The sequence below is a fragment of the Vicugna pacos genome, chromosome 5, assembly GCF_048564905.1.
Source record: "Vicugna pacos chromosome 5, VicPac4, whole genome shotgun sequence".
Taxonomy (NCBI): Eukaryota; Metazoa; Chordata; class Mammalia; order Artiodactyla; family Camelidae; genus Vicugna; species Vicugna pacos.
The window spans coordinates 79,226,021-79,242,839 of NC_132991.1; the positions used below are offsets into that span (position 1 = coordinate 79,226,021).

The 16,819-nt window shown below is 53.7% G+C and overlaps 1 protein-coding gene across 16 annotated transcripts in view; it reads right to left on the bottom strand.

Moving 5' to 3' along the window:
* The window catches only part of TNS1 (tensin 1), a 216,275-nt gene that overhangs the window by 26,985 nt on the left and 172,471 nt on the right, over window positions 1-16,819 (bottom strand). For 6 of the 16 annotated variants that reach the window (XM_072961617.1, XM_072961622.1, XM_072961611.1 and 3 more), the window contains 6 exons: window positions 12,042-12,128; window positions 6,830-7,026; window positions 5,852-5,927; window positions 2,279-2,371; window positions 1,678-1,701; window positions 1,190-1,228 (listed from right to left, as the gene is read on the bottom strand). In XM_072961617.1, coding sequence (XP_072817718.1) covers window positions 1,190-1,228; window positions 1,678-1,701; window positions 2,279-2,371; window positions 5,852-5,927; window positions 6,830-7,026; window positions 12,042-12,128 — 516 coding nt within the window. The remainder of the gene's footprint in view (window positions 1-1,189; window positions 1,229-1,677; window positions 1,702-2,278; window positions 2,372-5,851; window positions 5,928-6,829; window positions 7,027-12,041; window positions 12,129-16,819) is intronic. The other 10 variants (XM_072961624.1, XM_072961616.1, XM_072961625.1 and 7 more) reach the window with 5 other exon arrangements.

Sequence of the window (16,819 nt, forward strand, 5' to 3'; positions counted from 1 at the left end):
TTTTATGGGAAGCTCCAGCCATCTTACTGGGTGATGGCAGATACAGCGGGGCACAGCCCACGCCCACTTTGCGGATAGTAAATCAAGGTAGTAAGTGGACAGGAAAGCAGGAAGTGGGCTTAAGAAACCAGATGGAGTCTTTAAAGGAACCAGGCCACAAGGAACCCAGGCCCCGGTAAGAAGTCAGAACACCTAACACGTCAGAGCTGGAAGGCGCCTCGGTGCCCACCTAGTCCAAGCCCCTGGGGTGGAAATGGGGACATGGATGCCCAGAACCATGCCCAGGGGGTTCCAGGCAGGACGCCTTCATTTCACCTGCTGCTCTGAGTCATCATTTGAATTCTGTCCCTAATAAGTTAAAGGCCTTCAGCCAAATTACATCACCTCTCTGCTTCCCTGTGTGCGATGTGGAATTCATCTATATCGTGCTAACTCCCTGAAACTGTCACAATTACGTGCATGGGTGTCCCAGTGCATTTGAGTAGGGGTGGGTCTGTGGCTTTTCCAAAATCCCCAAAGGCATCCAAGTTCCCAGAAAGATGGATGTCCTACCACCTGTGCTGACCGGAAACCACGCAAGGGTGTCAAGAGGGCAACTCGTGGCTCCAAGACAGTGGCTCTCAACTGGGGGTGGTTATTCCCCTAGGGACATTTGCCATTTTGGAGACATTTTGATCATCATTACTGGGTGAGTGCTACCAGCATGTAGCAGGTAGAGGCCAGGGACGCTGTTAAACACCCTACAAGGCCCAGGGCAGCAACCATAACTGAGAGCTGTCGGCCCCAACTGTCAGTGGGGCCGACGTTGAGAAACCCTGCTCTGAGCTGTAAGTGCGGAACATGCCTGGGAAATGGGATGACGGTCCCCCGCCCTCTGAAGGGGCTGGCTGCACCCCAGGTTAGGGGGCAAAAATGCTGCTGGGGAGGGGCATTTTGTCAGCCAGGGGGCACTGCACTAGCACCGGGACACTGGCCACACCCAGACCCACGCCCAGCAGCTGCGGGCACCTCAGTCAGCATCCAGGGTGACAGCTCATCACCAGGGTGGTGGGGACTGGGGGCGATGTGTCACACAAGACCTGATCAGAGCAAAGAGCTGCCCCCCAAGCCAGGCAGCGCAAACTCGAAGTGAAATGCCATTCCCAGCCCTGGAGAGTGGGGAGCAGCCACACAGCAAGGCCACACTTACCTTTGGGAAGCTCTGTCACCCCCTTCCCCTCATCCTCCTCTGAGGGAAGATGGGAAGAGAAGTGGGGAGGAAGGAGAGGCAGGACAGAGGCAGGTGATGAAGAGGAAAGGGAGAGCAAAAAAGGAAAGAGAGAGAGGGGTTAACAGGGATTATTTCTTGAGAGACTTTGCTGAGAAAAGGCAGTTGGGAAAGCAGGGTGAGCCCAGGGCAGAGACAAGCTCCCCAGAAGAGCTGTAGGGTAAGGGGGTGCAGTCCATCCTGAATGCCCCCGGATCCAGGGCTCCCAGGGGAGGGGGCCTCACTCTCAGGAGCAGCCCGGCGTCCCTGTCACTGTCCCCACGCCTCAAGCAGGAGTGTGCGGGCCTGGTGAGAGGCAGCCCCCCACCCGGTGACTCAGTGTCCCTGACCATGCAGACACATCCTGAGTGGGAGGCTGTGCCCAGCCATGTGTCCACGTAGGTCACACCTGCATGCCACTGCCCGCCTACCTGGCTGGATCAGTCTTCTGGTGACTAAGGAAAAGAAACAAAATTGGCCCCCAGGGCCACAGCCCAGCCCAAAAACCGGAGTCTAGGGAGCAAGTTTCTGGGCTCAGCCTGTTCAAAATGGCCAGTAAGGGCCCAGGGCCCCCACTTTCCCTTTTCCCACAGGAAGGAGAGAAGCTGGGAAGTGTGACTAGGTGTGAACCTGGGGTGTGTGCATGCACGTGTGTGTGTGTGTGTGTGTGTGTGTGTGTGTGCACAAGTGTCTGAGCACTGCAGGGTGGGGAGCCAGGCGCCCGGCAGAGCGCTAACCAACTCCACAGAAACAAGGTAGGCCTCCAAACCCCCCAGGCCAGAGGACGCTGGAAGTGGCACTGAACCCTTCCTGGGCAGGAAGGCTACAGAGGGATTAGTCCCCCTCAGCTGCACAGAGCCCCACCCAGGCCTGCCCTCAGTGTGGGCACAAAGCCAGCCTGCCACCTTGTTTCCAGAAGGGTCCCGAGAACCCACCACCTCTGGGCCCTGCCCAGGACCCCAGGGGTCCTCCAACTCCCCTCTCCTCCCTTCGGCCTCCCAGACCGCCTCCCTTCCTGCCAGAGTCACTCACCGCCGGTGGGGTGCAGCAAGATATCCGCTGGGTTGTGGGGTTTCAGGCCCAGAGCAGACAGGGGTGTCTTGGCCAGACCTGGGGGGGAGCGCACTGTGCCAGAAAGAAGAGGGGAGACCCCGGGAGTGAGCTTGGGGTGGAGATGTGGGGAGGGGACCCCTCCTAAGTGAGGGCATGCTGGGGAAGGGGGGCAGCAGGAGACGGAGCGGCGGAGCCAGCTCCAGCCCTGGGGTGCTGCTATGGCTCCTCTCCTGTCTCTGTTTCTCCATGGCTCAGCAGTGTAAAGGGTAAAGGGAGTCAGGGAACGGCCCTGCTTATCAGCCTCGAGAAAACAGTTTCTCTCCCGAGGCCCTTAGTTGCTTTGCTATGGTCCCTTCACATCGCGTGGCTAGAACACACATGCAGGCTTCCTGGGCGCTTTCTGACTTGCTCTATGTTATTCTCTCTCTACCCGCCTCCTCTCACTTTCCCCATCCCACCCCTAACACACACACACACACACACACACACACACACACACACACAATCTTTCTAAATAAGGCACGTAGATGGACTTAAAGAAAATGTAGTATTAAGATGGCGCACCCTGTAAAGGACAGAAGGCGAGGAAGGGACCACCAGCAGAACCAACCCTAGGACCCAGACCAGCCCTTGGTCAGAGGGCTTTGGCCCTCAAGCAAGCAGATCCCTTGCAAACCCCAGGAGGAAAGAATTCCTCAGCAGAGGCTCTCTTACCCACCCCTCAAAACCTCAATGTTTTGGAAGAGGAAGAAGCCCCATCTCCACAATCCTCGGCCAAGAGCACCACTTCCCTGCGCGAACCCCAGCTCCCTCCCACGCCGCCTGTCTGGGTTGGAAGTGTCACAGGACACACAGGTCAGAAAGGGCAGTCAGGCTTTTTCCCATTAGCCGAGGACATGGCCAGACTCTGAGCTGATGCTGGGCAGTTGCTCTGCCCAGTCACGAGATTTCTCAGTGGCAGCTGCCACGTCTCCTAATACACCTCTTCAAGAAGTAAAGAAATGAGCTCTGTGTCTCCTATCACAGCTCTCAGGAGCCTGCAGAGGCCACAGTCACTGAGGACAGCAGCCACACAGAACTGCCAGAGCCCGAGGCTGCCTGCCCCACACTGATGGCCTCAACAGACTAGCTGTGGCCCTCGGGTGCCTAGGACCAACACAGCAGCTTGGGGACCTTCCCTGGCACTGCTTCCCTTTCCCAAAAGACAGTGAGACCTAAAGGCAACTAGCCCCTCCAAAATATAATCTTTCAATGCAGGCAATTTAAATAACTTGTTTGTGCACGCGCAGGTGTACATAGGTGTCCATGGGAAAAGAGAGCCATCACACGAGTCCAGATGCGTGGCCCACCTGTCACTCCACCTTCACTCCATCCTGAGATATCCAACGGACAAATACAGCAGAGAGGACAAACACATACCAACACACACGTCCAGGCCTGGGGTAGGTCTAGGCCTGCGTGCTTCTGTCTGTCCCTCCTTCTCTCACACATACACACACACACACACACACACACACACACAGAGGTGTCTTGTAACAGACACTTATCAAACACTTATTAATGCATTTGAATATAATTAATTATGGAAGAATGAGCACGAAGCCTCTCCAGCCCAGAAGTCCGCATGTGTTTCCCTAACAAGTGCAACAGAGGCACAGGTGAAACAATGAGAGGAGGTGCAGGGGACGAGGGGACAAGAGGCAGTGGGAGGTTTCTCAAGGCTCCCCTCAGCACCTCCAGCTCCCTAATCACTCCTGTCTTCAGTCCCCAGGCATCTGGCCCTTCTGCTGAGGCAGACTAGTGGGTGGCCCTAAAGCCAGGCAACGCTTGGCTTCCCAAGAAAAGAATTCCTCACATTTCTCCGCCTCTGTCCCTCTCCCAACCCTGTGCATAGAGGAAACCTCTAACTTATTCTTCCCACGGGAGCACCCGGGACTGGCCAAGGGGAGGGAGGGAAGAATGGGAACAGAAACATGTGGCAGAACCCAACTCTAGCCTGGCCCAGATGGCTTCATCCCAAACAGGGTGATGGCCAGGATCCTGGCTGTTGGGACCAACAGGGAATCAGAGCAGGGGTTAAGACCAGGGAGAGAGATTCCATGGAGTCACAAAAGGCCACAGAACTGTCTTGAACAGATTGCCCTGGGCTCGCACTGTCCTGTATGGGAGCCACGAGCCACACGAGGCTATGGAGCACCTGTAGTGCGGCCAGACTGAGCCAAGATGTGCTGTAAGTGTAAAACGCACACTGGATTTCAAAGGCTTAGTATGAAACAATGATGCAAAATATCTTTTTATACTGAGCACATATTGAAATGATATTTTAGATCTTTGGGGTTAAATAAAACCTATTATCAAAATTAATTTCATCAGCCTCTTTTTGATTTTTTAAAAAAGATTGTAAGATATATAATTAATATTTTGATTTTGATTTACCCATCAAAATAATAATATTTTAGATATTTGGGGCTAAATTTAAAAAGTCATTACAATTAACTTCTCCAGTTTCCTATATGGTTTTTAATGGAGCTGTTAGAAAATTTCCTCTTGCAAATATGGCTCATGTTATTTTTCCATTGGACAGTGCTGCTCTAGGGACAGCCGTGGTGTCCACTCCTAACTTCAGTCTCCTGCTTATCCAAGATGGTAGCCAGCATGAGTTCTGCTGGCCCAGAGGACAGGTACCGGTGCCACACTCCTACCCTGTGCAGGACAGCCAACCACCAGAAGGCATGGCCAGCTCTGACTCTCCTGTCCTCACCCTCCTCCCCTCTGACAGGAGCAAATGGATAGCCTGGGCCAGGCCCACCCAATCTGACCCTAGAGCATCATCAGTCTCTCCATCTCTGCCAACCTGGGACTCTCACAGGGACCCTGAGTACTGCTCCATCACGGCCTCCCCCAGCTCCTCCTCATCTCTTCTACCATAAACAGGAACACTGCCCCTCTCCTAGGCTCACCCAGGTCTTCTCTGTGGGTGGAAATGTCTCTGCCCTTCAGGGATTTGCCTCTCCAGTGAGAGCATCGGGGAGATGCAGACTAAACGCTCCTATCTGGAGGCCAAGAGATGGATGAGATGGGGACATGGTCAGCCTGAGGGTTCTGAGCCTTTCTTTCCTTGGTGGAAATTAAACAGGTTGCCCACAGTGGAAGAGGTGCCTGAACCCAGACAGAAACAAGGATCAGAAGCAAGAAGGCCCGGGGGTGTCTCAGAGATACACCAGCAAGTCACAAAGAATCACTTTACGACGGGGGATGTTTTGTACATAAGGCTCTCATCAACCAGGCAAACTCCACAATACAGGAGTCCAGGAGCCCTGTGGTCGTAGGTCAGTCTGGATGCTAGGCCTGTGGCTGCTGCATCCTTAGATGTGTGAGCATGGACAACGGGACAGAAGAGCAGTGGGGGAGGGAGGCTGAAGTAAAACGAGCCACAGGGATGAGAAGCAGCAGGTTCTGGCCCTGCCCAACTTTGCCAGCACCCCCAAACCTGGAGAGCTTACACAGGCCAGAGGGGACGCAGGGAAAGTAGGCTGAGTGCAGAGTTCTTACCCCCACTGGGCGGTGGGCTGGTCGGGGAGCTTCCCTCCATCTCCTCGAAGGCCTCCTTGTAGCTGTGAAGATGGGGCTGCAGGACAACAAGGGAGGGAAAGGGGGTACCCATGGGTGCCCATGACCCCGAGAAGGAAGGCTCCCAATTGACCAGGCTGGCCCCTCACCCTCCCCAGGTTAACACAGAGGTCGAAGGGAGACCTTCACCATCTGCGGTCCCAACAACTTTTTGCAGTCAAGAGACTAGAAAGTGGCTGTTTGCCACAGTCCAGTAGCACCTGCCTTGGAAATATTTCACAACAAGGCCAAAGAGAAGAGGGTTGGGGCAGGGCACTGGGGTCCTGCCAGAAGGCAGGAGAGAAAAGATGTCCAAAAGTCATTTATATCCAGAATGACTTGTTAGCCTGGGTTTTATCAAACACAGACCACTCACATCAGGATCTTCCAGGGCGCATGTTTAAAATGCAGAGTCCTGGGTCCCTGCGAGGCTTTCTGGACAGGGACTTGGGAATCTGCATTTTAAACAAACTCCCTAGTGACTGTTAACCTCATTAAAGTTTAAGACCTACTTCCTCAAACTACTGAAACGTCTCAGAAATGCGCTTTGGCACTGAAATTAGATCTCCCAGGAAAACCCAATGTCTAGAAAGGGCTCAAAAACTCTCAGTCTATAGGATCTGGCCTGGAGTTTAGAGACTGCGGTCACCTATGTCATATCCAGGGTGCTGACCACCCTACTAAGGCGCCCTCTTTAGGGGTCAGAAGGGAACCTCAGCCTCAGTGTTCATGGAAGAAGTAGGGGCATAAAAGCTATTTAGAGAAGGAAATGGGCTCCACAGGCCAGGGAGGAGACCTAGGGAGGAAAAATTACTGAGTTTACTGACAGGTCAGTGCCACCCAGGTGACCATCAAATTCCTGAACAGTCCAGGTGGGCTCTGCTACCCTCTGGGGCCCCAGAACACGGCCCCAGGACTCACCTCTTTGGGCCGCCCTCCAGGATTGAGAGCGATGGTGAGAGCCAGCTCCGGGGAGACGCACTGGACAGGGGAGCGGACCCCCGGGCTACGGGGGGATGTGGGTTCTGGCGACTGGTTCTCATACTGCCCGTCGCTGGCCGCCCGCCTCCGGAGAGGTGCTGGGGGCTCTCCAGGCTGCTTCTCCCGAGCCTGCACCCCTGGGAGGAATGGCAGGGCGCAGAAGGTGATGAGCATGACACGGGGGAAAGGCTCGATCATTCCCCCAGAGAGGGCAGTGCCTCTCAGCCCAGGGGGCCAAGCTGGAGCGGGGCTCATCTCCCCGCAGCCTGCCTCTGCCCACACCCGGGTTTCTCTGCAGGGTTGGGGACCTGCTTCGATTGAGCTAGCCTTCACCAAGAATCTCTACTCTGCACAGGGCTGGGGCCTGGAGCACAAAGGACTGATACAAGAAACAGATGTCAACTTCTTCCAAGCCCCGGAGGCAGAGGGCCAGAGCTTCCAGGCAAGTGAGGGAAGGTGGTGGGAGGAGAGACAGTCTCCAAGGCGACTGCATCAACCAACAAGCAACACCAGGCCCGTGGGGAAGGATTTTGGAAAGAGTGGATGATGCCTCATCCTGCAAACCATGCTCCCGAGAAGAAACCAAGAAATGACTAAGACTCGTCATGACGTCCCGGCCCTAGCCGGCCCCTGGAATATCACTGGCCTTCTCTGGGGTTCCCCAAACTTCATCCAGTGCACCTCTAAAACCTCCTACTGATTTCCCTTTATGCTGACCCCTTATCTACCCACCCACTTCTTGCCCCAAAGATGGTCCAGGTCCCCAGCCTGCCCCTCCCAGCAGAACAGCAGGCAAAGAGCCTAGAGTCATGGGCTCCATCTGCTTTTGTGTACTTCCCTTCCAGTCCACGGGCCTGGGACCGTTGTTAATCTCACCCTCCTCCCTTCCCACCCCTCTTCCCACAGCTGGGCTGCGGCACGAAACCCATTGCCTCATTGAGCTAGCTCCAGAATCCTAGAAAACTTACTCCCCAGGGCCCAGAGGCCAAGGCCCAGCCTGAGGGCGTGCCCCTCATCCTCATTACCCTGAAGGAGGAAACTCTCAGCCCGGCCCTCACCACCACCCACGAGGGCAGGCGAGGTAAGGGGAGGTGCTGGGACTTACCAAAGGCACTGTGAGACTCTGGCTACACCAGCCTCAGGCCAGCACTTGTGGAAAGACTGCCCCATGGCACCCGTGCACACACACACTCAAGTACACGCGTGCACACACACATACACAGCTGGCGCCAGGAAAGAGTCAGTGCAGCCAAGCAGAAATCACCCTCATTCAAACTGAATCATCATCTACCCTCCACAGTGGGGTCTGCGTGGCCCTGGGGGGCTCTCCAGCTCCCGCCTGGCACAGCCACTAAGGCTGCCATGACAAGCACGCACTGGGAAGCCTTCCTACTCATGAACAGCAGGCTGCCGGCTGCCAAGTCTAGGGACGGACACACTCTCTCTCTCATACATAGTCACTCCGAGACACGCACACTGTCCCATAGTTGGGAGTCCCCTCTGGACAGCAGCAGGACCGGCACGACTCTGCAAATGCAGAAGGTACCCTGGGGTGGGGGAGGGGTGTTCTGGGGTTCCACTTTGGGCTCTTCATTATTCAGAAGCAGCCTGCCTACCATCCCAAGCGAGAAAAAAGAGCCCCGGTTGAAGACAGTAAACCAGTCTCACAAACGGCTTTACTTAAAGCAAATAAGTCCCTCACCTCGAAGGGCCCTTATTCTCAGAATAGAAAAATGGGGCCATTATGAGCAACAGCCCAGATGAAAGATGGGGCGCAGCTCTAAGTGGCTGAGCAGTGCCCAGGGGCCCTACAGCAATCCCAGGCTCCCAGCCATCAGAGAAGCAGCTGTACCTCCCCTCAACTCGGGTGGGGACCCCCGTGGGGGCTACGTTTCCCCCACCTCCACCAAGTTCCCTTCCCTTTCAGGCCTCCCTGCGCAGTTTGGTGCAGAGCTGCTGCTGGTTTCATTCCTGGCAAAAACATTAGAGAGAAACAGACATAGCCATTGATTTTCTAATAATAATGTGACAAAGGAGGCCCATTCGGGAAAGGCTCTTGGGGTTTGGAACCAAGTTCAGCCCCAAGGTTAAAAGAAATGCATTAGGGCTCGTCTCAGTTCCAGCTCACCCAGCCCCACAGCCTCTTTCTGGTGGATCCCTCTGCCATTACAAAGGGTGGCCAGTTTCCCCATTTGGGGATCTGATGTCTGCCCTTGAGAAATGGGTCTGTTTCAATTTGAGGGCCTGAATCTCCCAGAGGGACAGAGAACATTCTCCCTGACACGTCCAAAACGTCCTCCATGTTCAGGGACTGCAGATGGTTGCAGCCACCCGGAGAGGAGGCTGGACTGTTGGAGGGGCTTCTGGGCTGTGAAGATGCGAGACCCCAGCCCAAGGTGGTCAGACACTTGAGAGCAATCACACCTCTTCAAGCCCCCTTGCCGCTGCTACCAGACCGGCACGCGGGAGCATGCTCTGTCCAGAGGCAGGGGTGTGAACAGGTTGATGTAAAAAGAGCTAGGGTGCTGCAGGGCAGAGTCTCCACTGCGGATGGGGGAAGACCCTGCATTCCACTCCCACGGGGGCAGCCCCTCTCCCACAGAGTGCCCCCACAGCCCCAGTGGCCGGCCTGGGCCTCTCACATTCTTTGAACACAGTGTCTCACTGTTGTCCCCCTTGGCAGGCCCAGATATGCCCTGGAGTGCTCAGAGAGCCATGTTCTCTCTCCCTTGTCTTTCTCTATGGGAGGGGAGGCGGGCCACGGCAGAGGGGAGAGAAGAGAGCTCCATTGTTCTTCAGCCAAGCTGGGATGTCTGGACACAAGCTGACAGCCAGTGTCAGAGGGAGAACACCCCTCCCTCACATCCCAGAGACGGATGGATAATGAAAATAGGCCTGCTCCCCACACTGCCCACCTCCCCCACCACCCCCGACCCTGGGACCTTCTCAGCCTCCTGGCCCTGGCCCTGCTCTCAGGGCCTCTGTCTCTTCCTGCACGCACACAGGCACATGCATACACAGGCGGGGGCGCACACAGCCTTAGCCCGACAGGTACAGCAGTGGGGCACAGTCACCCTCAGAAGCTCCACCATCAGCCTTTTCCCACCAGGAAACCGGGGCCCAGAGGGAGCTCATGAAGAAAGGAGGAAAGAGAGGCAGGCAAGGGGCCCTGGAAGGTCTTCCCAGCAAAGCTGGTGAGTCCAGCCTTCGAGCTCCCATCCCAGAGGAACGGATACCCTGATGGCCAGAAAGTGGCCCTTACAATGATAATACGCTACATCCAGAGGCCCTTTGTCGTCCTCCAAGGGCCGCTCACACCCTGCGGGCATCAGGCCTTCCCCACCGCCTGGAGGATGGCAGTCACTGCAGCCCAGGGCCTCCACACCGGCCACCAGACAAGACAAGCAGGGCACAGGAATAGCCCCACCTCCTGTGGGTTCTCACTCTGCCCCCCAGGATGGTGCTGCGCGTAGGGGGACAGATGGCTCCAAAGCTCACCTAAAGTGGGCTGCACCTGAGGCCGTGAACCCCCTTCATCACATACGTGGGCGCGCTTGCGCACGCTCACACACACGCACACACACACACACACGGGCAACTCTAGGGGCTGCAGCCCCAGCACACACTGATACACCACCTTGATAGAGCATGGCTGCCAGCCGCTCCTCGGCCCCTGCAGACAAATGCCCTCAGGTCGGGCTTCATCACATGCCTCCCCTATGCCCCCTGGACTGGACGCTTCTACCCCCCAGACCCAGCTCTTCCTTCCAGCCTTCCAATCTCCAAAGGCTGGATTCCTCGGCTCCAGGTGGCAGGGCTGGGTGTCCAACTGCTTGCCTGGGGCTCCGGGAGTGAGGGGATCCGGGAGGCCACCTGCTGGGCCAGGGCACCAGAAAGCCACACGGCAGTCACACTAGCAGCCCCAGGGCAAGCCATGCCAGCTCCCCTCCGGACAGGGCCACCCCAGAACCGCCCCCAAGCCCCCAGGCCCAGCGGAACACCGCCTCCCCACCCCTGGGCCGAGAGCAGGGTGAAGGGCAGGAGAGGAGGTGGACAGGGCGCGTTCTTCTAGAGCCATCTCCCCTTTATCCATGGGCTGGGAGAAAGAGGGGTCGTGGAAGCACCAGGTATTGCCTCTGGGAGTCAACAGTTCCCACCGCCCGGTGAGCCTTCTCCCAGAACTGCTCACGGCCACGCACAGGGTAAGCCCGAGCACATGATCTCCCTACCTGGGCCGCCGGGCTCCACGGAGCAGGGAAAGGGTTTGGGGAGTCCCTCACCAGGGTTAAAAGCCTACGGGCTGGATGTCCGAGAGCCAGGGAGAGAGACGCTAGTGGACTACAACAAAGAGAGGAACGTGACCCTTGATGGAGGGTTCACGATATTGGGGTGCATCAAGGCATCGTGCAAATAGCACCCAGCAGGGCTATGATCCTCTATCACACTGGGAGATTGAGCTCAAAGCAATTCAGAGACTCACCCAGAAGCGTCACAGAGGTGGTCGCAGGCAGAGCCGGGACCACACCCAGGGCTTCTGACTCTTGGCCCTGGTTCCTAGGATCAGAGGCTCAGGATGAGGTCAGAGGGGGTGCCCTGTCCCCAGGGAGTGTGTACTCAAGAGTGGATGGAGCAGCTGGTGCCAGGGCACCAGCTTGTGTCTTGAGCCCGATGGTCCATGCAAAGTACTGCACCCACTGAGGCTCTGGCCAGGCGGCCCAGGTGGTCTGGTTGGGGCAGCTAAAGAGCCAGGCTGTCCTGAACTCTCACTGAGCACCCTCATTGCAAAGCCCTGAGTGTCCACCAGGACTCTGAAAGTTGGTCTAGTCACCCCAGATCCTGTTCCCAGCAGGGAAGGCCAAGGCTGGAAGCATCATGCCGTGTCCATGCAGAAGTGGGAGCACTTGCTCATGCAGAAAAGAGAGGGAGGAGGGAGAGGGAGGAGGAGTGGTGGGCAAGGAGAGAGGAGGAGGGCCATGAGAATAAAAAAGATAGAAAGAAAAGAACAGAAGAGGGAGAGAAAGAAAAGTGAGGAAGAAGTGGGAAATGAGGAGGGTGGAAGAAAGTGGGTAAAAGTCTAGCGGGAATAGCACATGAAGGCGGAAAGCAAGAGGGAGAAACTGAGAGCAAAGATGGGAGGAGGAGAGGAACCAACCAGAGAGAGAGGTGGATCGGAGCCGGTGGAGAGGATGGTGCCCGGAGCTGACACTCCGCCCAATGCCCTGCAGCCTGGCGTTGTACGCTGCCCATCCCCACCCCAGGGGAGCCGGCAGAGGGAAGCAGGGAGGCGAGGCAGGGTGGAGGGGAGGACACCAGGCAAGGAAGGCACCACACCCACGGCACAGGGGACAGATGGACACGGGACACACGGAGAATGCAAGGGACAAGGCATTAAACAAGACGAAACAAAACAAAAACAAAGAGAAAATCAAGATTAATTGGTGTTCTGAGTCTGGGATCTGGCCACACACTGGAGGGAGGTGGGCAGGGTGGCAGACAAGAAAAGAGGGTGGTCCAGGGTCTTGCTTCTCCAAAGGGCAGGTGGACTTGCTACTGTCCGGAAGGACACCACCCACATCTCTCTTTTCTAACCCCAGCATGGAGCAAGAAGGTACCGGCCTGGGACCAGGAGATTTCAATCCTATTGCCCCACCTGCCCTCACATTCAGTGCAGCCCCATCCCAGGACCTCCCCACTCTCATGGTCACCTGTCTCTTCCAGGATTCACCAGTGACCCTGCTAGTCTGAGCCCGAGGGTCATCTTCTCTAGCATCAGAGCACCCCTCAGCCCTTCAGTCTTCCATCACACCCCTCCTTAGTAATCCCCTTCCATGGGAACCACTTAGGATTTCCTACTACTGCCCCAAACCGCTGGGCACCGCTGAAATGTTCTTAAGATGAGCCAGCCTGGATGAACTGTAAGGACCAGCGATGTCCTTTTATTCACCCCAGCTGATTCCAACCCATCTCACACCACAGGGGCCACACAGGGGCAAATATCACCCCTTCCTGCCTTCCAGGGAAACACATCTTTTCAGTTTCTTCTACTTCAAAAGCTGCTCCAAACCAGTTTCTCTGCTGGTTCCTCCTCATGTCTCCAACTGCTGAATGTTCAAGAACTTAATCCTGGGACCTCCTCCATCTGTGCTCACCCACTGGGTAGTGTCATGTAGCTCCTTGCTTCATATCCATCCATATGCTGACAACTCCCACATTTCTAAGCTCCAACTTTCCCTCCATCAACTCCGGACTTACATATCCAACCATCTTGGACATTCTGTGGGCATCTCAAATCTAACGTGGCCAAAATCACACTTCTGATAATTCCTCTAAGCCAGCTCTTCCCACATTCTTCTCCATCTCAATAAAGAGGAATCCCATCCTCCAGTTGCTCAGGCCAGGATCCTTGACTTTGCCTTCTCTCACATCCCATGTCTAGTCTCCCTGTAAATATTGATGGCTCTACCTCCCAAATATGTCTACAACCAGAGCACATCTAACCATCTCTAGACACCATCCTGACCGATAACACCAGCTTCCTATCTGGTCTCCTTCCACCCTGGCCACACTAATCCTTTTTAAACAAGTCGAGGGATATCATGCCTCTGCCCAAATCCTTCCTAAGGCTCCTCATATCATGTATTTAGTAAAAGCTAAATTTCTTATGATCACCTACAAGGCCCACAGCCAGCTGGTTCCCACTGTCATCCCCTCTTTGACTTCAGGCCCCCTACATCCCCCACACCAGGCACACTCCTGACTCAGGACCTTTGCACTTGCTGTTCCATCTGGCACATTCTCTCCCCAACCAGTGAAGCCTTTTCCCTGACCATCCTATGTAAAGTGCAACCACCCTTCACCCATCCCTCACCCCTCCCTGGCATTTCACTGCTTTATTTTATCTCTATGACACTTAATCACCCATTGGACATATCATATGTGTATCTGCTTATTTGTTTATTGTCCGTTTCTACTTCTTAAAAACAGGGTTTTTATCTCTTTTGTTTATCACCATTTTTCCAGAGCCTAGACTAGCATGTAGCATGGATTAGGAGTACATGTTGAATGAATGATGGAATGGGCCTTGTCTCATCTCTTATTTCCATAGCAAAGTGTAAAAACTGGGTTCTCAATTTAAGCTCCCAAAGCTTGACACCAACATTTCTCTATATCTGTAACCATCTTTATTCTTATTTCATGAAGAGGTACTTCACCTCCTGGTTGAGCCTAAATTATCCTCCTGGGCTCTCTCCTTCTTTAAAAGCATTCTCATGGCTCCTATATTCACAAAAAGTTCTCAATATCTTGCTACTCTCTTCAGCTACCATCCTCTTCCCTTTTATCACAAAACCACTCAAAAGAGTAACTGATATGCTGTCTTCACTCTCTCACCTCTCACTCCTCAATCCCTCAGTCTGGTTTCTGTCACCACCACTCTACTGAAAATATGCCCTTGAACATCACTGGGGCCACCTAATTGGCAAGCACGATGAATTTTCCCCTGATCTCTCCACAGTGACACTGCTAACCTCCCCCTCCTCCTCCTGGAAACCCTCTCCTACTCTAACTTCTGTGATGACCCACTGTCCCAGTCTCCTTTCACTGCCCGGAACATTCATTCTCAGTCCCCTGGCCTCCCCTGGCCTCCTTTTCCCTCATGGCCATTTCATTCTGTCATTTCTCTCCATGCTTTCTGACATAGAGATCGCATCCATGCCCAAAGCTTTAACCTTCACCTTTGTGAGGACAACTCTGAAATCTGTAGCTCTATCTGCTGTTTCAAGCTCCAATTCTAGGTGTCCAACTGCCTTCCATACATCTCTACCTGGAGGCTCCACCGTCATCTCAAACTCAACACATCTGATACTGAGGTCTTCACCTTACACCAAACCTGCTCCTTCTCCTAACTTCTGGCTCATTAATGGAACCATCATTCTGCTTCTATCCATGAAGCTTCAGAATCATCTTTGATGTCTCCCTCTTCTTCATCTACTACAGTCAATCAATTCATAAATGCATTGGTTCTATTCCCACAGCATCCTTGACCCAATTCTTCTTTTGTATTTCCATGGTCAGTTCCCATCACCTAGGCTAGCTAATAAGCTAAAATCTCCTAGCTCAGAGTCTATCCCCGTTTGCATCCTTCCTGCCCAGACCCATCAGAGATATATCTTCTTAAACTACAGCCCTGATTGTGGCATCCTCTTCTGACTGAAACATAGTAATGACTTCCTACATTGCCACTGGGCAAGATGCAAGCTCCTCAGTCTGGTATTTAAAACCAGCCGGATGCAGGCCACAGGCTACCTTTCCTGATGCTCTCTCACTCAGCTTATGTGTTCCCAACCTACTCTATTCTTCAGACATGTCCTGTGCTTTCCTGTCTTCATTATGTATCCTCTCTCTCCAGTGACCTCACTCACTTTCAAAATCCTACCCAGCTTCCAAAGCTGTGTTCAAAACCCACACTCAACACAGAGCCTCCCCGATCTCTCTAGCTGATAATCTTTCCTTTTTCTTCATTCCCACAGAACTTTCTCCATCTCTCTCTTATTCCAAATAACTTCATTTTAAAGTTCCAGTTCTTTTTCCCCTTACTAAACTCTAGACTCCTTGGAGATAAGATCCACATCTGATTTCCAATATGCATTGAAAGCTCTACCTCTAGAGACACCTGAGATCGCTCCAGTCACAGAATCAGGATCATAAGATAACTTGAATGGACTCGACAACTCTGACTCTTATTTCTTCTTCTTGTCTTATTGTAGTGGCTAGGATATCTGATACAATGTTAAATAATAGTGGTGATAACAGGCAACTTTGTTTTGTCCCTGGTGTAATGGGAAAGCTTCTCATGTTTCACAAGAAAGTGTGATGTGTGCTATAGATTTCTGGTACCCACCCTTTATCAAGTTAAGAAAACTATCCCTACAGTCTCTGAGATCTAAGCTGAAATAAGACATAAAGAGTAGCTGGATCAAAGTGGAATGAACCAGGGACATAGTACCGAGGTATGGAGGACAGCCAAGGAAGAAAAGGCAGAGTCGAGGGAGAAAGGCCAGGAGAAACCAGATCACATCCATGGCCATATAGAGGTTCTCCCTCAGATCTGAGCTTCCTGGGTTACTCATGTTGAAGCTTATGTTCCAGCTTCTAGTAGAAGAACATAGAATGAGAAGGAAAAGGCAGTGCTGAAAGTCTATCCCTTGGCCCCAGATTGTTCTACAAATTGATCCTGTTGGTGTATCTCTATCTAGACAAGCACTGCAGATACCCTGAAGGGCTCCTGAGGAAGGTGTGCAAAGAAGAACTGCTGACATAAGAAATACTGTTCATGACAGGGCATGGACCAAATGTAACTGTCTCCTATACACATCTTATCCCTTCCCCTGACTAAGTCACTTACAGCTGGTGGAGGAGACAGCTGGTGGGGTTGGGGGACAGACATACTGTGCCAACAATATCCTTCCCTCCCTGTGACTTCTTGGCAGCCAAAATCTGGGCAGTTACAGGATATGGAGGTTGACAGTCAAGATCTCAGAAGCTGATAGGAGAGAAAAGGCTGAGGGGAGAGCTGCTACAAGAGGGACATCCTTCTGGGGCCATTAAAGTGTGGCTTTACAGAAGGGTTCTGGGACAGGGAGGAAATTCATCCTGCTCCCGCAGAGAAGAGCCCCTTGGGTCATTAGACCAGAGTATCACTATTCCTCAGGCTACCACCTCAACCCTGTAAAATAACGAGAGGACCCATTCCTCTCCCTTCAACAAAACCAGGAGAAAATGGTTTCTGCCCACAAGCCTGGGGTTCTGTATCACAGGGGCCCAGATGTGGACAAAAGTAGACGACAGAGCCCCACAGGGACCACCCCATGGAGCATTTCACCCCTGGGGTTATAGAGCTGCTCATCTCGTGGTCTGACTCAGGTAAAAGCA